Source organism: Gobius niger (genome assembly GCF_951799975.1).
Source record: "Gobius niger genome assembly, chromosome: 1".
Taxonomy (NCBI): domain Eukaryota; kingdom Metazoa; phylum Chordata; class Actinopteri; order Gobiiformes; family Gobiidae; genus Gobius; species Gobius niger.
In genome coordinates, this window is record NC_136852.1 from 19,445,996 (window position 1) to 19,469,077 (window position 23,082).

The 23,082-nt window shown below is 39.0% G+C and overlaps 3 protein-coding genes across 5 annotated transcripts; all 3 read left to right on the plus strand.

The window, feature by feature from the left end:
* Nucleotides 1–5,191: 5,191 nt before the first annotated feature.
* On the plus strand, nucleotides 5,192–7,087 carry LOC306963686 (fructose-bisphosphate aldolase C-A-like). Its single transcript, XM_079557318.1, has 9 exons — nucleotides 5,192–5,318; nucleotides 5,470–5,582; nucleotides 5,649–5,860; nucleotides 5,934–5,988; nucleotides 6,059–6,219; nucleotides 6,303–6,386; nucleotides 6,468–6,642; nucleotides 6,725–6,924; nucleotides 6,986–7,087. Exons 2-9 carry the CDS (start codon nucleotides 5,480–5,482, stop codon nucleotides 7,076–7,078), a joined length of 1,083 nt encoding a protein of 360 aa, XP_079413444.1. The 5' UTR covers nucleotides 5,192–5,318; nucleotides 5,470–5,479; the 3' UTR covers nucleotides 7,079–7,087.
* Nucleotides 7,088–8,246: 1,159 nt separating this feature from the next.
* srsf1a (serine and arginine rich splicing factor 1a) lies at nucleotides 8,247–11,260 on the plus strand. Of its 2 annotated transcripts, none has more exons than XM_079557267.1 (4): nucleotides 8,247–8,657; nucleotides 9,064–9,314; nucleotides 9,460–9,632; nucleotides 9,670–11,260. In XM_079557267.1, the coding sequence occupies exons 1-4, from the start codon at nucleotides 8,470–8,472 to the stop codon at nucleotides 10,000–10,002; spliced, it is 945 nt and encodes a 314-aa protein (XP_079413393.1). In that variant the 5' UTR covers nucleotides 8,247–8,469; the 3' UTR covers nucleotides 10,003–11,260. The 2 variants fall into 2 exon arrangements, with proteins under 2 accessions (XP_079413393.1, XP_079413392.1); XM_079557266.1 differs by having other exon boundaries at nucleotides 9,805–11,260.
* A 322-nt stretch (nucleotides 11,261–11,582) lies between these two features.
* dynll2a (dynein, light chain, LC8-type 2a) lies at nucleotides 11,583–14,837 on the plus strand. 2 transcript variants are annotated; one of them, XM_079557298.1, is made up of 3 exons: nucleotides 11,583–11,742; nucleotides 12,189–12,340; nucleotides 13,294–14,832. In XM_079557298.1, the coding sequence occupies exons 2-3, from the start codon at nucleotides 12,209–12,211 to the stop codon at nucleotides 13,429–13,431; spliced, it is 270 nt and encodes an 89-aa protein (XP_079413424.1). In that variant the 5' UTR covers nucleotides 11,583–11,742; nucleotides 12,189–12,208; the 3' UTR covers nucleotides 13,432–14,832. The 2 variants fall into 2 exon arrangements, with proteins under 2 accessions (XP_079413424.1, XP_079413425.1); XM_079557299.1 differs by lacking the exon at nucleotides 11,583–11,742 and having other exon boundaries at nucleotides 13,294–14,837.
* Nucleotides 14,838–23,082: the final 8,245 nt, after the last annotated feature.

The window sequence follows — 23,082 nt, forward strand, 5'->3', positions numbered from 1 at the left end:
ATATATTTGCTACTGTAACACAAAATACTACGTTTTTAAACAATGGTACCACTTACAGTCTAATGTTAAAAGAACTCAAATGTTTATGGCAGAAACTTCACAAACACTAGTAAGTTAACAGAACATCTACTTATAATTCCTGTTAACAGACAGATACAAGTGACAAGAGACAATTATAGTCAAGGCATTTTAATTTTCCAGTAAAAATATATACAAGTGCTTATAAAGTTACAAATGTTAAAATCTGATGAAACTTACACATTTTGTTCATACATTTAAGCAAATACATGTATATTTTTTGTATGCTCTTGTGTAGGCCTGTCACAAAAGTTCATATATCTACTTCATATAAATCTAAAATAATTTAGCATTTTACCAAAGTAAATGTTAATTGCAACTCGTGTTGTTGAAGATCTCTTAACATGTACTTTTAGAACAACTGCTTACTGAGATTTTGTTTTAGTGGTTTTTTGTGATTGTGACAGGCCGACACTTGTGTTGTAGACAAACTGGAGGCATGGCAGTGCCTCTGATGCCGCTCTGACAAAAACTGTAATATTGGTGTTAACAAAAATAACTAATTTTAAAATTACTTCTAAAAGGGGACAATTAAACAGGCCTGTTACAAATCAAAAATGTCTCAGAACAGTGAGAGAGGATGAAAAAAAATACAACAACATTTGCCTATAATAATGGTTTGTATCTTGTACCTGCACAGTCCATGTACTCCAGCGGAGCCTGTTCTAGTTTGATTTTCATGATGACCTTTAGCAGAAATGTGACGTTGATTTTCTCACGGTGAAGCACTAGGCTTTCTGTGACCACACCTGCTACAAAGTCCTGATGTGCAACAGCATCCTGCTCCTCTTCATAGATATTAAGCAGTCCAAGTTCCATTCGCTTCATCCAGATGTTTTGAATGGTCCTTAAGAAAGAAAAATCATACTGTAAGTGTCAAAACATCAAAGCGTCTTTACCTTTCATGATGATGTGTGAATTATTTATGTCTGGGATTAATATAGTGTCATTTACCTTTGCAATACATTATTCTACATTACTTTTTTACTTTTTTGTGATCATTCAACATCTTTCAGAGCTAGTAGGGCTGATATACTCAATATTTAAATAAGCTGCAAAATTAGAGGAAACACCGTGTAAGTCCTACCCATAGACAATAAATCAATAACCAGAAGGATACGTGTGAAAATAAAAATAGCGACTGGAAAAACAGGACGATATAGTGTGTGTTGGGACAAACGCATGGACACATGAATGACAGAACAATACTGTGCGATACCACACATTTGAAAACACCGCAGCAGAATGTAATTGGGGGGAAATGTGTCCATGAAATTGTTAGTGTGTACCTTTAACGAACATGTTTCACAATGAAAGCCAGGAACTAACAAATATGCATGTAATTATTATTGTTGTTGATATTTAAATTTTAGATCAAATTTAGTGTACTCACCGCACACATTCAAAAACACTGGATGGATCTTCTCGGAGGCAGTGCTGATCCCACCACCAGAGCAGCAGTCCTGTTCCTCTTGTGTTCTGCAAAAAGTGACAAATGTTGTATATGAGCAACTTTCCTTCATTATGTGGAGAAGATACGAGACACTGAGGAATAAAATGGCATCTACTGCATTTAGAAGTTCCAGAGTCTTAAGGATTGAGATTACTCTACAGAGATTAATAAAGGATAACTTAATTTCCCACTATACTTACATTTTTTACATGACACAAGGAGAAACACCTTCCAGGAATTGCTAGAACATTAGTGAAGCTCTAGCAGTCGGGGAAAAACTTCCTCAAGGCCGTCCAGAAATGAAGCCAGCAGTTCAGTTATAGCCACTCATTGAAATTCAGCTTTTATCTGTGAACAAAATACAAATAATGTATATTAGCAAGCACGCAAATAAAACAAAACAATAAACAGTAAACAGTTACATCACCTCATCACTGACAAGCTCTCTCTTCCACTGGGCCAACATTGGTTTTGTCATGAATGGGGCTGTTTTTACGAATTTCTCTCCATATTCTTCCAGTTTTCCTCCATTTCTTCTTCACAGTCACCTTCTTGAGGCTCCTTTTGAAATATGTTAAGATTAAACCTACTTAATCTCAAACATACTGCATAAATAAGCACACAATCGAAACTAATGCGTTTGCTACATATCCAGGTTGACCCAAAGTTTATATGCTAACACATTAAAGTAATTACTTTTTGTCATGTGCCAATAAATAAAACCGGGTTACTCCCTCAATTTCAGTAAGTATGTATACAATGTATTAGTATAAAAAAAAAACAATTTAGAACACATTTCATCTTTCTGCCTTTGCTGCCCTAGTGCCCCCTCCCTGACAATGCAAGTGAACGTGAATCTATAATTATTATAGTACTGCATTTCCAGACCTTTGTGAACGTGTGTTGTCTCCACGTCATGTTCACGGAGACACGCACGTGTCATAAACACACACCGAGCATTTACTCAGAATGACAACAGAATAATAATTTCATTTCAACAGTGACGCACAGACGTTTGACGAGCATTTAATGTTAAACTGGGCCAAAACGCAGATCATACTGACAGTGGAAGAATCACTTGGTCACGTTCAAACCTCCGTACGGAGCACGGGGCTTTACCAGCCCAGTGACCGAGACGGGTCTGCGGCCGGAGACACATGCAGTGACCGCAGAGCGTGGCCTGTTCTTGGGCTTGAACTGCGCTAGCTTAGCTTAGCACCCCTGCTAGCTTAGCACCCCTGCTAGTTTAGCTTAGCACCGCCGCTCCACTAAGCAGAGAAAAGTGGCGCGCAGCGTTGTACAAAACAAATAATAACGTAATGCGGAAATTATCGGTAGCAAAGTCATTGCTTGAGCGGTTAAAGTACTTGCTAAACAGTAAACTAACAGCCTTAGTAGTTTACCTTCGCACAGACACGAACTCAGATGAAACCTGTGGCATGGCTAGCCCAGTAGCTCCCCTCTTCCTTGTCTCTCTCCTCTGTGGGAGACTGGCCTGGACTTCGCCTGCTGTGTTACACGAGAAAATATTACCACGATGAAGCTTTTAGAGCAAATTAAAAACCCCACACTTTCTTCAAATAGCCCACCCCTTTTGAAGCTAGCTTTAGCACCGCATGGCTTACTTTACAAAAAAAAAAAAAATCCATATATCCATATATGGGCAGGACATGGCTTAGGGTGATATTGAACATAAATTATATTTGGCTAAAACACAAGTGAAAGATTGTTTCCTTACTTTAGCGCGATCCTCAGCGAAGAAACGTCCACTCCATTTGAAAACAAAACTGTTGAAATGTACCGCAGGACGGACTGATGTGGATGTTTTCTTCCGCCAGTTTGGTCCAGATTGATTTTTACCAACAACATTTCTTAAGCTGTTACAGTAAGAGTTATTATTAAAAATAAGTATTCACTCTCAAAAAAGCTGAATATTATTTTATATTATTTTCTAGCACTATATGTGTGGCGCAGTAATATGGTTGTGGGGTTACAAGATCCGGTCTCTTTCTAAAACTTACCAAACTAAGTCAAGTTCACATTTAAATGTTACCCCAACACACCTCAAAGAGTTATTGACCTTTGAACTTACTGACATAAGTTAAACATTTAAAACGATCATTGTCATGTGAAAACAAACTACACTCTTACGTTACAATAACAAAATGGGCATACGACTTTTAACAGTGTGGCGTAACCAGACATTTTCTCTAGGGTCGCCCAGGGGTGGAGCTTAGTTTTACAGGGCCCAAAGCGCAAAGCGAAATTGTTTGATTTCTACATTCTGGTACACTTCCGACTAAACTAGAGGCTGTTGGCCATCCTGGTTGTTTCGACGATAAACTATAATTTAAAAAATACAATTACAGTTCACTTTAGATAACTCAATTAAACAATTATATTAATTAAGAGTCAAATCCCAAACCACACAAATAAAATGTTGTAATATGGTAAAAATATTGTTTTATATTATTTAAACAACATTTACATTCATGTTGATAATTTCAAAATACAACTGCAACAAATGTTCTTTTTCAAAATATTTTAATACATTGACCCGTGCTAATACTTCTAATTTTAACATCTAATTGCAGTCTTCACAGATTAAAGCTCACAAGCCACTAAGTGCATGAATTGCTTTGAGACGTAAAGACCCCAGTGAATTCAAGGGTGAGGATCAAATTATCGAGAGACTGAACATGTCCTCGGGGCGTGCTTTTGCTAATTAAAATAGAAATAGCTCATGGAGAGGTACAGCATGACTGGGTAGTTAAAATAGGTTTATAAGTTAAAGGTGCATTATGCAACATTTTATGTGGAAAAAAAAAAAAAGTTGATTGTTAGTGCATATTTGACCTTTCAGTGACTCAGCTCTGGTAAAGATGATCCTTTCCAGTTGTGCAGTGGAAGTTACGAGTGCATTGTGTTCAAGTGCTTTTGTGTCGCAGCAAAGTGAATATTAAAAACAAACACCATTACACTATAAACCAAAAAATTAGATTCATTCAGAAAGTCGTCAACAAGCTACTGCTCCTTTGAATCTGCTTTGAATGGAAAACCTATAAAGTTTGGCGCTTTTTTTATACAATAAGTGTCTAAGTAGCTAAATAGCTTAATGCATAGTGTCTGCTTCATAACAATCAGCTAAAAGACAATAAAACTTATTATCACTGCTCTCTTTTGTGTTAAAAGGTCAAAGGTTATCTCATCTCGGGAACTCATCAGAATAACGCTGCTTTCCTGTGCTCTTGTAGTTATGGTAAATGTCACTTGCCAACTGGGAGATAATTTGATGCCCGAGTTCCCGAGATGAGAAAACTTTTAATCTTTTAACACAAAAGAGAGTAATGATAATACGTTTTCACACAAAAAAAAGTTGCATAATGCACCTTTAAACACAATTTTATAATTTGTTACGGATGTAAAGGATCCATAAAGAAACTAGGGTTTTTGCAACAACTTTCAATAATGCTACGGTGTCATCAAACAGTGAGTGCTTAAGTGCAGTAGCTGTATTTAACTGAAATGAAGAATTCTAGATGTGAAAGGGGACCAAAGAGTAAAGTATACTTTTTTTAAGCTGTGGAATATATTGTAAAACCACATCTCACAGTGATTCACCAAAAATATTTGCCTTTATTTGGGGCAAAAGTGGGCGTACAAGTCCCGCCTAGAGGAGTGGGTTCAGTGGGCGACATACTTTAAGCTCAGGACGCAAGGCAACAGAGAACTTCTGTCATCTGTTCATCACATATCTGGACATTTATAATTGATTTCATTTTCTCAGGTAAGACCCAGGATTAACTTTATGTATAGGTTCACAGTAAAGCCTCATTGAAGTATGTACAATGTAAATCTTTTCTTTGTTTCGCTAATTCAAAATCAAGCTGAAATTGACCATTTCCTATTGATCTGTGTATGTTCATTTTTATGTTCAGCTCTGTCAGGATGCCCCCAACACTCTCCGAGGCTCAGAAGAAGGATCTACATGAGGCCGCCCTCCGCATCGTTTCTCCAGGGAAGGGCATCCTGGCTGCTGATGAGTCTGTTGGTTAGTAGATATAACCTTTTACTAATATAGTATATAATTATTGATTTTTGCATGTTTAATCTGCAGGGAGCATGGGTAAACGACTGGCCCAGGTGGGAGTAGAGAACACTGAGGAGAATCGCAGGCAGTTCAGGCAGATCTTGTTCAGTGCAGATGAACGCATTAACAGCTGCATTGGAGGAGTCATCTTTTTTCATGAGACTCTCTATCAGCACTCGGATGGCGGTGTGTCCTTTGTCAAAATGATAAGGGATAGAGGGATCATGATAGGGATCAAGGTGATGGTACTGATTATTTCTGCTCTCATCTAGTTTGAAATCATTTTTAAACTTCTGTGGTATTCTTTCTCAGGTTGATAAGGGTGTTGTTCCACTGGCAGGAACTTGTGGGGAGACAACCACACAAGGTGAAGGGCAATGTGTTGAAAAATTTAAAAGCAATTAGAACTTATGTGCATCGTTTATTTTGCCTGTTAGGTCTTGATGGCTTGTCGGAGCGCTGTGCACAGTACAAAAAAGATGGAGCTGTTTTTGCAAAATGGCGTTGTGTGCTAAAGATCAGTGACACCAATCCTTCCCAGTTGGCCATCAAAGAGAATGCTAATGTCCTTGCACGCTACTCCAGTATTTGTCAGCAGGTCAAGCTTTTTGAATAACTGTCTACTGACATGATAGTATGTATTAACAATAGACAAATCAAAAACCTATTTTGTTTCTATAGCAAGGCATTGTGCCCATAATTGAGCCTGAGATTTTGCCAGATGGAGATCACGATCTGAAACGTTGTCAGTCGGTCACAGAGAAGGCAAGTCTGTCTGTTTTATGTTGTTTTTTTAGTTTTTTTTACAAGAATTAGTTGTCTGTGATTTGTCTGTGTGGAGTGCAGGTCCTGGCAGCTGTTTACAAAGCCATGTCGGAGCACCATGTCTACCTGGAGGGCACTCTCTTGAAGCCCAACATGGTGACCCCTGGACACAGCTGCCCCAGCAAGTACAGCCCAGAAGAGGTTGCAATGGCCACACTCACTGCCATACGCCGTACTGTCCCTCCAGCAGTCACAGGGAAACATTAATCCATAATGAAACCATATACTCTACGAGACCAAAAGCTTCAACTAATAATGTTTGGGTTTTTTTCATTCAGGAGTGGCATTTCTCTCTGGGGGTCAAGGTGAGGAGGAGGCATCTGTTCACCTCAATGCCATCAACAACTGTCCTCTACCTAAACCCTGGGTCTTGACCTTCTCCTTTGGGCGTGCCCTTCAGGCCTCAGCACTTAGAGCTTGGAGAGGACACAAGGAGAATGAGAAAACTGCCACTGAACAGTTTATAAAAAGAGCAGAGGTATATCAACAACTTATAAACAAGTGCTGAACTTATGTTTTAAACATACTTCTTTTTTTAGATTAACAGCCTTGCAAGTCAGGGGAAGTACACTGGCAGTGACAACTACGCTGATTCTGGACAACATATTTATGGCTCTATCTATGTATACTGAATAGTACAATAGTACTATACAATAGTACAAGTGCAAGTTCTTGTTTGATTTTTGGCACAGCAACATACAAACAATGGATATAATGGATACTGATCCGAGTCTTATGGAAAACATGCTGAGCTCAACTTAGTTGAAAATGTTTGTCCTGCAAAAAAATGTGTGATTAATAAAAGTAATAAATATGTGCATAATTCTGGGTTGTTGTTTTTTTGCTGATAGGCAAATAATAAGTAGCCTATATGTGATTATGCTACAATGTCACAAACTGGCGTAAAACAACAATGCTGTGGCGTGCTCACTATCTGCAAACAAATAGTGATTTCCTTCACATGGATATTTATACCTCAGAATTTTAACTGCACGGATAAGATAGCCTATAGCCTATCACAATCAGAGGCAGGTAGTACTCAGGTTTTTTTTATTTTTATGAAATTGTACTTCTTAGAGCATAGTTTTATCATACAGTACTTTTTACTTCTACTTGAGCAAAATTATAATGAAGTATCTGTACTCTTGAGTGAAAATATTACTTTTCCCAATGTGAGTAAATATTTTAGTGGCAAATGCTTCATTATTATCTATAAAGTAGATGCAGTTCATCTCCCGCACCTTATTCTTTAGAATTATTTTGTTTTTCTGTATTTTCATGGCATTGTCTTAGAATTGTCTTTGTAAATATCCCAACTTCTACATGATTTTATGTTTCTTTTAATACAATTTATGGCATCACTGAAAATGAAACAGACTTTTTTGCTCAAAAAGTTACTCAATACTCACAGTACTCAAGTAACATTTTACAAGTACTTTTTTTAAACTTTTACTCGAGTAAAAACTGCCCCTTTTTAAATCGCGTCTCAAAACCCACCTATTTAAAGTTAGCTACTTACTTTGATGTGTTTTATTTTTTATGCTTTTATCATTGTAGCTCATGTAAGGTGACCTTGGGTGTTTTGAAAGGCGTCGACAAATAAAATGTATTATTATTATTATTATTATTATTTTTATTATTATTATTATTAATTATTATTATTTCAAAGTAAGGTTACTCTTTCTTGAGTAAATATATTGGCGACTCTACCCACCTCTGATCAGCGTCATGTGACATGTGGCCTCGCACTATTTTGTGAAGCGGATGTAGCGGCGGCTGTGTGTTTCCGGTGGGTGCTCATCGGCGAAAGAGCGCGGACAGATTAAGGCGCTGCGTCGACTATTCTCCAGAAACACCAAGATAGGACATTATTGAGATTCTTTACCCCACTCTTTATCGTTAGTGTACTTTTTTCGGCATTCGGTAATTTTGTCAGCTTTGCAAACAGGGGCTTAACGTCTCCTGTTGAGGTAATTTTGAAGCTGAACGTGTAACGTTAGCAGCAAGCTAAGCGGTAGCCAAAATGTCTGGTGTTGTCCGAGGCCCCGCTGGAAACAACGACTGCAGAATCTATGTTGGAAATCTCCCCCCTGATATTCGTACCAAAGACGTGGAGGACGTGTTTTACAAATATGGGACGATACGAGACATTGACCTGAAAAACCGAAGAGGAGGCCCACCCTTTGCCTTTATAGAGTTTGAGGATCCAAGGTAAGTGTGGATTAGCTAGCAGTTAGCAAGTAGCCCATTGCAGTGCCTTTGTTTGCATGCGTCCAACTCCCCTAAAATATCAATGTTTACTGCTTCCTGAACTGCTCGTGTGTTTAGTTGCATTTTGGGGGGTTGTGCAGTCCACGGTTTGTAAATAACTTGAGTTAGCATGTTGACACAGTTTCGCTACATGTTCGCGCCGATGGCTCTTTGATTTGGATGTGTGGTATTGATTTATGGCAGCAAGTTACTCTGTAACCACTCTCCTCATCTGGTTTATACTAAACTTACAGTGTGTTATTAACGTCTTGGCAACTACTGACTGGCAGGCGCAGGTTAATGCATCGCATTGATTGCCTTTTTTTTTAAATTTTATATTTAGCTATATATATGATCCATCTTACAGAGACGCAGACGATGCTGTGTATGGTCGCGATGGCTATGACTACGACGGATACAGACTGCGTGTGGAGTTTCCTCGCAGCGGGAGAGGCTCCAGAGGAGGTTTTGGAGGGATTGGTGGCGGAGGAGGAGGAGGAGGTGGTGGTGGTGGTGGCGGAGGAGGAGGTGGTGGTGGAGGCGGCGGTGGAGGCGGCGCCCCGAGAGGCAGATATGGACCTCCATCCAGGCGCTCTGAATACAGAGTCGTCGTGTCCGGTAAGCGAGAGAATTCAAGAGAATTTACATTAAGTTATCCACTGACTGATTTGAAATATTTACATGTCTTCAAATATGAGTACACACAGTATTTGGCTCTTTCGGTTGTATTTGCAACAGTCTCTTTATTATTGTTGTTTTTCAGGTCTTCCACAGAGTGGCAGTTGGCAGGATCTGAAGGACCACATGCGTGAAGCAGGAGATGTTTGCTATGCAGATGTTTACAGAGACGGAACTGGAGTGGTAGAATTTGTGCGCAAAGAAGACATGACCTATGCTGTTCGAAAGCTGGACAACACCAAATTCCGCTCACATGAGGTATGTTCACTGATTTGATTGATTGTCATGGAATCAGTTTCTTTTGCTGTATTTGGTGAGTACTGGTAAAGAGCAACACATGTGCTGCATTCTTAGCCCTATTTACTGGTGGCAATTCCACAACGGCATAAAATGTTGCCTTTTCAATGTCAAGTTCTCTTGTGTCTGCCAGGGAGAGACCGCTTACATTCGTGTGAAATTAGACGGTCCTCGCAGCCCCAGTTACGGGAGGTCTCGGTCTCGCAGCCGTGGAAGTCGAAGCAGAAGCCGCAGTCGCAGCGCCAGCCGCAGTCGCAGCAATTCCCGAGGCCGCGGCAGAGGATCACCGCGCTACTCACCACGCCACAGTCGCTCTCGTTCCCGTTCCTAAATCTACCACTGTTTTTCCCCTCTTGGTGTTATACCCTTCTGTTTTTACCGCTTAGTTTTCAGATGTCAGCTATGATTTTTAATTTGTGCATTTTATGTCCCATTGTTGTGGATATTAAGTCTGCCGCTCTCTCCTTTCAACTTCTCTACCCCCTCAATCTGTCTTTTTGCTTTCACCTCCCTGAACCACCCCCACTCCTTTCTGTCCTCAATTTTTTGAACATAATAATTTGTGTCTCTTGACTTGAAAAATGTTGAGTCAAAATAAGCCGTACTCAATGTTTTTGCAAGTGTTTAAAATTGAGTTTTTTATTTTAATGCCTCAATATTGGGGTGGGTCATGTTGGTGGGAAGCCCAGTGCTTAACTGTATTTTACCCTTGTGTCTTCCTTTAGACATCTGCAGAGAAGGATTAAAGTGATTTGGAATAAACCATTGTGGAGCACATTTCATTTGTATGGTCAGGATAGGACATCTAATTGAGGAGGAATCAGGTCAAAGAAATGGTACGCTTCATTCCATAACACAAATGCATTTATAGGTTTGTTATCATGCATGTCATACTTACTGAAGCCATATGTTCTGTACTTGTAAAATACACTTGCTACTCCTACCTTTGACAGAATAAGCAGTCCTAGAACAAGTGTGTTGTGATGTAAGTGTAACATCTTTGATGTCATATGTAATCTCAAACTTTTGTTGCAAGAACTTTCTACTTTGACCCAAGTGTTCTCAATTGTAAATTGTTTTATGTCAGAAAATGGTAGAGATAGCTATAGCTTTTTAAGTGCTCAACATGGAAGGTTAGGGCCCACCATTGACACCATTCTAACAGTCTGCCTCTGATTTTCTTCCTGGTATTTCAAGGTTTTGATTGGAGGAGTGGCTCAGTGGATCCCAATCCTTGGAGCTGGATGAGTGGATCGATTAGGAAAGGGATAGGATGGAAGGGCAAGGATGGATCAGCTCGGATCGGGATCAGTTTTCCAGGATTCAAATCAGTTGATTTTTCAGAACTTAATAATGGATCCCCTGACCAGTAGACCCCATCTAAAGTGTCAAAGATTAAATGGCTCTAAATTACAAGGAAAACGAAACAGAGGACCAGGAAGTTGGATCACAGGATGGAGTAGTTGGATCAAAGGATGGAGTCGTAGATGTCCGGTATGAAAAATTGGGTTGGTTGGGAATGGGTTTATTTGGGAATAGTTTGTATCTCAATTTTGTTTGTTTTTTCTCAGCATTTTCAATAAAACTAAAAATCTGTTCATGCGTCTTTCTTGAATGTCATTAGTTTATTTCCCCATGAGCATTTGAAGCTCTATTACATCACACTATGATAAAGATAGATCATGCATCTCAAAAAAAGATATTTTTAGTAATGAGCTATAGACCAGCCACATGCTCAGTTGCTAAGCGCATCAGCATCACCAACAAAGGTTCCGTTCCCTTTCCCACCGTCGGTGGTGCACGCAGGCACGCCGTGAATGATGCATTGTGGGATGAAATAGGATGCCGACAGAGAAGAGCAGGAGAAAAGGCTTGCACCACACTGGGAGGCTGCGGCGTAGCCAATAAGCACGCGGCAGAGGGCGGGGAGCATTTGGAGCACAGCAGAGGGACAACCTACATGCTTATTGTGTAAATCTTTAAATAGCAATTACCAGCAGCATTATCAAAGCTTTGCTGGTCAAGACTGATTCTTTACTGGATAAACGCGAGGAGAAGTGTCCCTGCTCAGGTGAGTGGGTGCATTAACAATAAGACGACACCAACTTGCATGGTTGACACATTTGGGTTAGAGTTAATATGTATTGTATTCTGATGCGTTTTTTCTTCAGTCGCTTTCGCCTTGTTTTGTTCAAATCGTTAAATGGCTCATTCATAAAGCGACATTTGGTGACGTGTTTTCCAAAGCAGAGGCTGCTTTTATCGGAAAGTGATTTTGCCAAGTAATATAACTCCACCTGTATCAACTTACGCAGCCAATCTATGTGCAGCTCAAGCCGTATCCCAACAGGGCCTAAAATGCCTACATTTTGTATTTGGCACACAAAAGGACCACATCCTACACAGGGCAGGCGCGCAGATGGTCGCTCGAGTGCCGCTGATAACCACCCGGCCTACACCCCCTCATCCCCTCCACGTGCAGTGTTAATTTTCAGTGCGCTCTGTTGTCATCACCAGCTCCCATCATCGTCCTCAACATGACTGACAGAAAAGCTGTGATCAAAAACGCTGACATGTCGGAGGACATGCAGCAGGACGCCGTGGACTGTGCCACCCAGGCCATGGAGAAGTACAACATAGAGAAGGACATTGCAGCTTACATCAAAAAGGTGAGGGACATTGGCCAATTAACGCGGTTGTAAGTGTGCATGGTACGTGATATGCAAATATTACTGGCTCTTCGGATTCATTATTAAAGTTATCTGTCATAGGGATCAAGGTATGGTCAGGGCAGGTTCCACAACATTTTCTCCACAGTCAAAGCCCTCATTCTCTTAGTGGCAAACATTGTTATTATATTAAATATTTCCGTTCTAATCCTGACAGAGCTTGACATTATAGTAGCCAACTATTGCCAGACAGATTTCCACTTTTGGTTAGTAACACTTTTACTCTCACTCACTAGCCTCTTTGGTGATGCCAGTTTGTGCATTGTAAGAAAGGGGGGAAATGGCTACCTATAGATATATAAACAGAGTTGCATTCGAGTATTGTTTGAGTTCAAGTCACCCTTAAATCCACATTGTTTGAGTCCAAGTCTTTAAAGTGCAAGAATGTGCAAGTCTGAATCCAGGTAATGTTCATGGCTTGAGATTAAATTAGTGAAGTTTGAGTCCAATCAAAATCCTCAAGTCGAGTCACTAGTCACTGAGTTGAGTCATGAGTTCCTTAAATGGCTTGTAAAGTCCTGGTCTTAAATACTACATCTCGAAGATAAGCTATATCATGTTTTTGGTCTATCTAAGATCAATATACACTATACAGTCATACAGGCTTTTAATATGTCTGTGCTTAATCAAAATAAACACAAACACCTTAAGTGTGGCTTGTGAAACATGAAGTAGCTGGTAATATTTAAAAAAAGACTATAGCCACAGTGGCCAGGCCAATAAGCGAAGCAGTGAATGTCAATGTCTGATTACATTGTTGTAATAATGCATTAACAAGTTCTCATCCTGAAACGGGTTTATGTGGCCGCACAGTAAACAAGAATTTCAAATGTTGCTCTGCTAGACTTTATGGTGGGCCATAACACTGATTCAGCTCTCCCATCTTGTTGCAGGAGTTTGACAAGAAGTACAACCCAACCTGGCACTGCATTGTCGGGAGAAACTTCGGCAGCTACGTGACTCACGAGACCAAGCATTTCATTTACTTTTACTTAGGCCAAGTGGCAATTTTGCTTTTCAAGTCTGGGTGAGAGCTTTGCAAGATGTTGAAGGAGTACCTCTAATGAGAAATGCACTGGTGGCTGATGTCTCTCATACTCTGATAATGACATACCATAACAATGCAAACCAGCCGTGCACAGTTGCATGGACTATATTAAATGTATGTTACAGTAAGTTTACTTTTCAATAGTTGCCATTTGAATGCAACTGAAGTAGTTTCTGTTATTGCTGTTCAATTCAAGGATGTGAAAATATGTGGCCCTTGATTGTATAAAAGGAGAGCCTAGAATGTAAGGTACACGCTTTCCTACAAAAAAGTCCTTATGAAGCTCCCATCAGTTAGATGGTGAGATCGTACTGTGTGCACCAGTTAGAACAATTCCCTCACCTGACCAATGCCAAGACTTTTTGATCGTGAAAAGTAGCTCCTTACTTGAGCAGAATTTTAATTTAAGATTTACTTGTGTAGAAAGAAAAAAAACTACATGCATGTGTTTATGATACGTTTAGGGGACGGAGTGATAAATGATGGTTTTGCTGCTAGAAAAGCAATTAAGCATAAGCACACTTGTAAAGAGTGTTGTAGGCGCATCCAACCATTCATAAAGTCCTTTTAAAAAGTTTCACTGTGAAAGCAAATGGCTCATTCAGACCAATGCCTGTAAAATAATACAGATCCCAACTCCAGAGTACTAACAAAAGTGCATGTTTGGACTTTTATTTCAATGGATTATCTCAGTTTATGGATGTCATTTATGTTCCTATTAGCTGTTATTTTTGGTGGTTGCTATAAAATTATGGGAAAATATATTTTGTTGATCATGTGTCCTTAAATATATTGTCTAATATAGCCTTAGTTGCATTAAATAATTGTTTTGTTGCTATGCCAATGTTGACTGCCAGACCTGGAAAATACAAAGGCCTTCTGAGATGAGATCGACAAATTGCTTGTAAAATAATTTTGAGAGCATTTTTGTCATGTCAATATTCGTATTAGTTAAAAGTGCAATTTCCGAAGGCTTTTCAAATGTGTCGCTTGAGTGGTCTGGGTGTAGTAGCTGAGTTGTAGTTGGACCACAACAGACTTGCTGTGGTTGAAACTAGTGTGGCTCAGTTATTTTAGTAGTGGGTCTATAGAAGTGACTTGCTTTTGAAGGATGTGTTCCTTGAGTACTGTCTATTGTAAAATGTTTTAGTTATTAGTTTCTCTGGCATGTATTTTTGCTGTTTATGTAGGAACCATTCAGATGCTGTTGAATTTGCACAAACTGTGTGCCTGTCATTGCTCAAAATGTAACTAGCTTGAGTTCAATTGCACTTCATTCGAGTTCTCCAGTAGGTTGCTACAAAACCAAAATCATAAACTCAATGAAATAATAAAAAAAAGAATACTTGTTGACTAATCACAGGCTTGCCTTGGATTTTGTTCCATAGAAAATAGGAATATTGTTTTTCTTTTAAAGTAATGAAAGGATTTGTGGCTCAGTCCTAAATTTCAACATTTCATGACAATTTCTTTACAGGAATGAGTTTATAAACATATTTCACGTTTTATTGTCACAGTGCCGTACAAACAACTAATTTACGTCACAATCCACCAAATCCTTCAAGTACTGGCTTTTAACAATTTAGATGGGCAGCTTTCAATCTGAGCTTTTATATCTGCAGAAATCGCCAAATGCAGTGATTCACATGTACTGCAACCTCATCACCAAAGAGTTTTTGTTCTTGCTATAAAGTACTACTTTAATACTACCCAGAGCAGGAGCTGAAACGGTTCCTCTAAAATCAGCCCTGAACCCCAGTTCTTCCGTGCCCTAAAAGAAATTGAAAGGCGGACACTGGTTCTGAAATAGCACCAAGCAGAGGCAGATCAAGTAAAGGTCTTGTCACCCCATGGATGTCATGTGACGTCTCACATCTGCTCTAGAAGCTTTTTTTAAATTATTTTACACAAAAGTTCAAATTTTACCTGAGTTAGAAACCACCTACATTGTAGCAGCATTATAGACAATGCTACTATTTGTATATAATTTTGGGAGGCCCAGCCTGCATCTAAACAGAAAAATGGCCTTGCGATCAAGCAAAACTTGCATAACCCCGCTATAAACATTCGACATTGTAAAATATGTTGCCACCCCAGAAATTATCCCTGACCCTGCTTGCCACCCAGTGATTTTTATTTTTCTAGAACCGCCCCTGGCACCAATTGCTGGAAAAAAAGCTCCTGTGGTGTGAAAGCCTCTCATGACAAGAGTAACAGAGTTTAAACAGGCAGAAGCAAGTCCAATTGAATGCTTTTCAAAGTCATTTATAATTCCCAAGTACTATATTTTATTTTAAACAAACAAAAAATAAATCAGCACAATTTATTAAGATTTGCAAACATTTCATCAGAGGAATTGGGCAAAACTGGCAACTTTTTGGCAAAAAAATTCAGCCGAAACCTCAAATGAATCCAGTTTGAATCCAATTTAATACTTGTAGAGACATTTAAGGCCTTGATCTTGGCACAATTCATTTAATGACTTAATTATTTTTGAATTCCTCATGGAAACCATGAATAGAGCAGGTCTGCTTGAACTCCATGTTACAAAAGCGAAAAAGTTTAGTCTGAAGATTGAAACAAAATATCAGCTTTTTGATGGACATGGGGCCCACAGTGAGCTAAACTCCTTGTTTTGATAGTCTTTTGTAAATTGTAAGTCCACAGAAACAAGGGCAACATTAAGGCAGAGTGACATATTAAAAGATTACTGCCATTACATTATTTATGGAGACACACAGGCTGAGGTCAAAGTTACTGAAATGAGATACTTCAATGACTGCTCTGGACAGACATATAAAATGAATCCTGTTTGTCAGCTATGCTAACACTTGTGAAAGAAATATGCAAAACAGTAATGATTGGCTTCCTGCTGTTGATTCAGTGCATAAAAGACGTGCGTCAGAGCCCTTCCAGTTACATACACCTCTCATTTTACCTCCATGTACTTAGAGCCTGTTGCCTGTATCAGTTTGAGCGCACCTTCCCACACTGCGCTCAAGGTGATTGTCACATGCAAGACCAATTTACCTTAATGAATGAGAGAATTGTCCTGCAGGACCTTAACCTTCAGCTTTCCTTCAATACACACCAAACTCAAACCATTGGGACATGTCTGTCATTGTAGGTGTTATAACAAACTGTGTACCTTCTAATAGGAGCAGAATTACATATAAGCTACACAGTAGAGGATGTGTTCTCACAGGTTTAGGCTGCTCCGTACGGTAGGCCTACTGACCACTGCCTCAGACTCTCAAATCATAAACAACTGAGTATAAAATATTTCTTACAAAAAATATTATTGTTATAAAAATTGTGATGGGGCAGACTTTTGTTCTATTTTAGTTTGTCAAGTGTCTGCAACAGCTTTTTGTGGATTCTGAAATAGCCAAGGGAATAACTATTTGGTTTGGTTGCACCAGTGCACGTACATTTGTAGGTGTAACGGCCACCAAAGCATAATTTAGGCATAGGCTGCTGCCCCAAAAGCATTTTATACTTCAACAATACATGGACTATCTCTGCAGTGTATTACAATGTTCTATGAATTGTACATCATAATAAATATTTATTTATGACCATATTTTTATTGGTGGATCAACCCCATGAGATGCATCATCTCGTTTTCAAGGGGGTCCTCAGGATCAAATATAATTTGATGATGAACTTAATTGAAAAAACAATATTGCAGAACTGTATTATTATTAACATTTTTAAAGGAATTCTCAATCATCCAGGATAACAAAAAAGCCCACTCTTTACAGTTGGACTTTTTTAGACTTAAATGGCTGATGTTTCGAAAAATCCTCACATTTCCTTCTTCTTTATCAAAATCTTTTTGAAAAGTATCAAATACGTATAATTATTATGCAGAAAAATGTACGTCCGCTCCAAAAATAGCCATCACTCATATTGTGTGCACTGTTCCTGCAGCGTGGAGAGGCCATTAAAGCCTACTCACAGCATATAATTATAAGGCTGTAAAAGGTTAAAGCAGTTTTTCAAAAAGCACCTTTAATCACCGCAGAAGCCTCATCTGTTAGTTCATCCCCCAGTACATGGCAAATGCTCGAAAACCAGTCTTTAGTGTCAAGTGTACCTGGTTTGGAAGAAAGCAACTTCGCACTGGAACCAACTAACATCATGGTTCACTGATGATGCTTATTCTGTTGATTCAAAAACTAAAATCAAAACAAACATAATAATGTAATTGAACGTTTTTGTTCCTGAAGATACATGCATGCGGTCATTTTCTGAAAGCACACATCTTCACAAGCATTATTGCCGGAACTTCCACCTAATGACCACTAGATGGGGGACTGCATGAACTAAACTTATTCAAGGTGCAGGGCTGGCAACTTACAACTTAACTGGTAAGTGTGAGGTGAAAGTACAAGGTAAGTTTTTTTTTAAATAAAGACCCACTATCTAAATGATTTAAATCACAAATAGGCTACATGTCACCATAACGTCTATTAATGATAGTTTTCTTAATTTTAACATAATACTTTTCTACCATATTTGTGTCTTTACTGAGGGAACCCAAAGGCGATTTCTTTTAAAGGCAGTGGTGACTGGTCTGCTTTGCTGCACCCAAGAGCAGTTTGTTCTAATGGTTTCCCTTGAGTAGATGACTGCTATGAAGACTTGCCCTGCTATGCGGGAAGTCTGTAGTTTTACTGCAGGTGTGGTATCGCTCATATGCCATTAAGCTCATTAAATGGCCCATGGTGGAGATTAGAGAGGTGACATTTCCCTGTGACTTTTGGAGTAAACAGCATCAGTGCATTATTGGGGCTACTGGACACATTCATTAGAAAATTTAATATTACTTATGTGGCTCATGTTTATAAAAATAAATTGTGAGACGTGGAAAACAATCTATTAAACAAAACATTTGTTTGTAAAAGTCAGTTTTTGGTCATTTGTTTATATAGATTTGATCATTTCATTTCACAATAAATTTGTTTTTTACTCAGAAGAACAAGTATTATTTTTCCTCTTCTGCACAGCACTGTGTATTATAATGAAATTTCCTTATCACACAGGCGGAGTGGAAATACATGTACTTTTACTTGAAGCTCTTCCAGATCTTCAAACACAATGCATGATGACTAAGTGAGGAGCAGGTCAAAGATCGCAGCCTTTCATGGGCCGCATTATATTTATGGCTTTTGTTGCTTCTTTCTAAAACTATAACACTATACTCCCCCCCCTAAAGTCTATTAGTTACGCTGCGCCTCAGAACTTAATTATGAAATAAATAAATACATAAAGTACTATCTTAGTTCTATATTGGTTTGGGCTCCCCTGAAGTTATCAATCGAACCACACAAAACGCCTTATCTGAGCCAAACCGTTTATGGACCATCACCTCATAATCCTCCGTCTTTACTGCCACTCCCGAACGCTGCTGTCAAGGATAAGGTGTAATCAGCTTATCATAAAGACTTGATTTATAAAACTTCAACGTAATAAGGTCACTTTGATTTCTTTAAAATTACTTATTTTTAGTTTTTTCTGGTTGTTCTTTTCTTTTGTTTCCATGAAGTTTGACTTAATATTTTAGGTCGGCTTCCTGGTCATTTTACACTTAGCCCAACATTCAGCCCCATGCACCTGGATAAATACCTTAAAGAAAGACTGCTTCGATACTTTCTTTCTTGCCTTATCTGAGATCATATCCCGGGACTGAAGGCATGTGATGTTGGGCAATAAGGCTATAAAACAGGTCAAGTCTTTATGAGAAGGACTTTGGTGACTGGCTGCAGGGGAGCTACGGCACCGGCTCACTGCACTGCACAAACATCCACTGTCCGCTCGACCAAAAATGGTAACATATTATCACACAAGCCTTGGACTAAGAGAAAATACCAAAAGAGAAAAGGTAGTTGAGTAAATTAAGGAAACAGACTCAATTTAAAAGTCTACATTTGGTCACAAGAGGGCAGTGTAAGCGCTCAGAATGACCTTTTATGACCCCTGGATTTTCCTACATCACAAACTCTGGCTCTCCAGTCCACCTCTCTAACCACTCCACCAAAGCTTACATCACTTCTGTTCATGTACCTGGATTTGACTTCCTCAGAATAAATAATGTCACTGAGGTATCATAGATGACAAATTTACATGATCGTGAGTGTGAGATACACAGTAGCGTAAGTCTATTTTTTTCCTTCAGTGTTGAAAGAGCATCATTGAAAGAGGAGACTCACAAAACTATGGGCCTCTACCTCCAGAGGGTCAGTGGATTTAAAGTAAAAGTAAAAGCTTTCCGATTTATTTTCAACTCGATACTTTGAAGAGATTTTGAATAGGATTTTAACTTCCTGAAGCAGAGCAGGAACAGAGTTGGGTGTTTAATGGCCAAAAATGTATGTTTTTCCTCTGGAACCCAGGGGTGGACGGGACCTTTGCTAAAATATATTAACGCGACTATATATTTAAGATTTTGATAAAGTTTTTTTACCCAGTTTTCTTTAGGTTGACCATTTTTGTGATGTCTATAGTTTCACTTCCTTATTGGACACAGACAGGAAGTGACATGAAAGAAGGTAAACAATTTTAAACTGTTGCCGTGCCGACCATGTTAAGTCAATGGGAAATGAGTCAAACTGCTATGGAGAATGTTACCGTTCTTCTATTTCACTTCCTGTCAGCAGCAAATAACTTTATCTTCCCAACATTTCTTCACTAAAATTGCGGCTTCACTGAAATAAAATGATAATTATGCAACTGATGAACTTGCAACTGATGTTATCCTTCTAAATAACTCATATTTTCACAAGCATTAAAACGTGTAATATTCAGATTCAAATATTGCATTATTTTCAAATTAAAATGATATTTTGCAGTAAATATTGAAAGGTCAAGGGGACCCTGCGAACAAAGAGGGTTAGGAGCCACAGGCCTCAATTACAGTAATATCACTGTATTTATTTCATTGTCATACCCATGTGAATGTCATGTATTTACACCAGTGCTTATCCATGACTAGCTGATGGTGAAATAACCAGGGTAAAGTATCAAAACATGCTCTTTTCTTTGATATGACAATGTAACACAGTAATTGCTCATCTTTTTACAGATTTGTTTGGATTCCTTTTACAACACTTTATGGCAGCCGCCTAGTTTATGGCTCACAGTGTCCACAGGTGACTGAGCTGGCGCAGAGGTAACTTTCAGGTAAGGTGAGTGTGAGGTGCGCGCTCACCGGGGCAGTTGAGGGGTCATTCGGGACACTGATACTGTCGTTCACCCCTGCGTCCCCCGTGTACAAACGCACTCTGCATGACTGAGCCCGGCCAAGAACTAATGGGCCACAATTGCGGGTCCACTGTCTTCCAGAAAGCAGTCAGTGGAGCGTGACCCATCTGAAACGATGCCTACGCACAAAACACACACACACACACACACACACACACACACACACACACACACACACACACACACACACACACACACACACACACACACACACACACACACACACACACACACACACACACACACACACGGCCATTAACATTGATTCAGTCGCTCAAAGGCAAAACAATTTATGGTGCATACATGTTGATTAAGACCTCCCCAGATCAATAGGTTGTGTTGTTCATGACATTCCAGAATTTGAAGTTACCGTAAAGTTACAGAACTGTCTTTGAAACTCTTCTGCTCTTCAGAAAAATAATCCAAAAAATGTTCACGTGTGAAATAAAGAGGGCTGGGTACCGTTAAACGAGACCAGTCTTGTATCAAAAAACATTTTTTAGGTTCTACTGCACATGTGTCAAACACAAGACTCGAGATGATTTAATGTGGCCCTTTGTAGAGCATGCATTTCTGAGTATGTAACACAAAAAAAGTAAGTCTCTAGCCCATTCCTGTGCGGAGTTATGATTTTTTTTAAAGACATAGCCAGAATGCTCACTCCAGCCACTAGGCAGCAGCTTAAATGTAAAAAGGGAAATAATTCCACACATGTCCAGCAAAGGGCACTGACATAATAAGAGATCTAGATATAAACAGCATATTACAGCCATGTGGTAAATGGTCAGTCTGCCAGTCTGCCCCAGGGCGGCTGTGGCTACAATAGTAATTTACAGCCATCGAGTGTGGAGTGAATGAATAATGACTTTATAAAACTCTTTGACAAACGTGTGACACAGGCTGATAAAGAGCAATAAGTATAAGATGTTGTTGTTTATTGGGTTACGGTCCTTTGCAGTATATCCGGCGTGGGAGCTGAATTTCGGCCACGACCCAAAACGAAAAAATAAAAGTATCGAAAAGAAATATTAAATTGCTATATTCAAGTTTTGATGCTGTTACTTATCAAAATTTAAAAGGAAAATAAGTGAAAGACTAGTTAAAAAAAATCTGATAAAGGGGGAAGAAACTGGAAAAAAAAAAACATTCAAATTTGGGAAAAATTGGGTGAAAAAAATATTTTAAAAAATTGGGGGGAAAAAGAGGGGAAAATGGGAAAATCGGAGGGAAAAAATGAAAAACTTCCTCTCGAAGCTAAAGGAAGTTTCCTGGTTGTTTCTCCTCAAATAAATGAAAAAAAAAAAGAATCAAAGGAAGGAAAATGAATAAATTAACATTATGAATCTGTTTTCTGGTTCTACATGACAAATAATTTAGCATCAGTATCGAAGAAAAGTATCATTCAGGTGTCGGTATCGGAAACCAAGTATCGTTAAAGTACTGGTATAAAAAAATGGAACGGTACTCAGCCCTAGTAATAAATAAGAAATGTCAAGTGAAACAATAGCATTGACTATAGAGCAGCTAAATATAAGACCCTAAAATACATGGAGAACAAATGTGTTTTGAGACGAGATTTTAAAACAAGAAAATGCTACTGTATGTCCCCTCTGCATATGTATATCATCTTATATATAGAAAATTATAACACCACGTCGACTCAAGTTATAACCAGTTTTTGGGACAGTGATGGTGGGAAAGACGGTCCGGGGTCATGGGTCAAACTGATGTTTCTACAAAGGGCCATTTTTTCCATGAGGATGCCTCCTGTGGTCGGGGTTAATGTGGTGTTAGAGGAACCGAGATGTGCGGATGAATTAATTTTAAGGATGAGCAGAGAAGCGTGGAGATGTAAGGGCCGGAGTCCACGGGCACAGAGGTGGGGGCCTCTCCGTGTCTATCTATTGACAGACTTTCGACAGTCTGCCGGAGCTTTTTAATTATTCACAGTGTAAATGAAATAAGGTTTGGTGTCTTGCCAAAGCGTGAGAAATGGGAGAAAGGTGCTGATAATGGATAAACTTGGACTTTGGGCTGGGCAATATGACAAAATAAATGATAAAAAGCAAAATCAGGTATAGAGTCTTTGATACTCAGATACTGCAAGGCCTTTTCTCTTTGTGATTGAAGCCGTGATGGGTCAAACAAAGGCACGGCTACGGATACTGTAGGTACTTTCAGGAATTACATGTGCCATGGTTGACTGAGTGAAGCCATTCCATTTTCCTCATGAAATAATAGATAACGGAGCTTTTCCGTGAGGTCAGCAAGGCCAGGATCTTTAATTGTTCAAATGAAAGTGAATATACAGTATCTTACAGCAATGTTGAGATTCAAGGAGACTAATAATAAATAAAAATCAAACTCA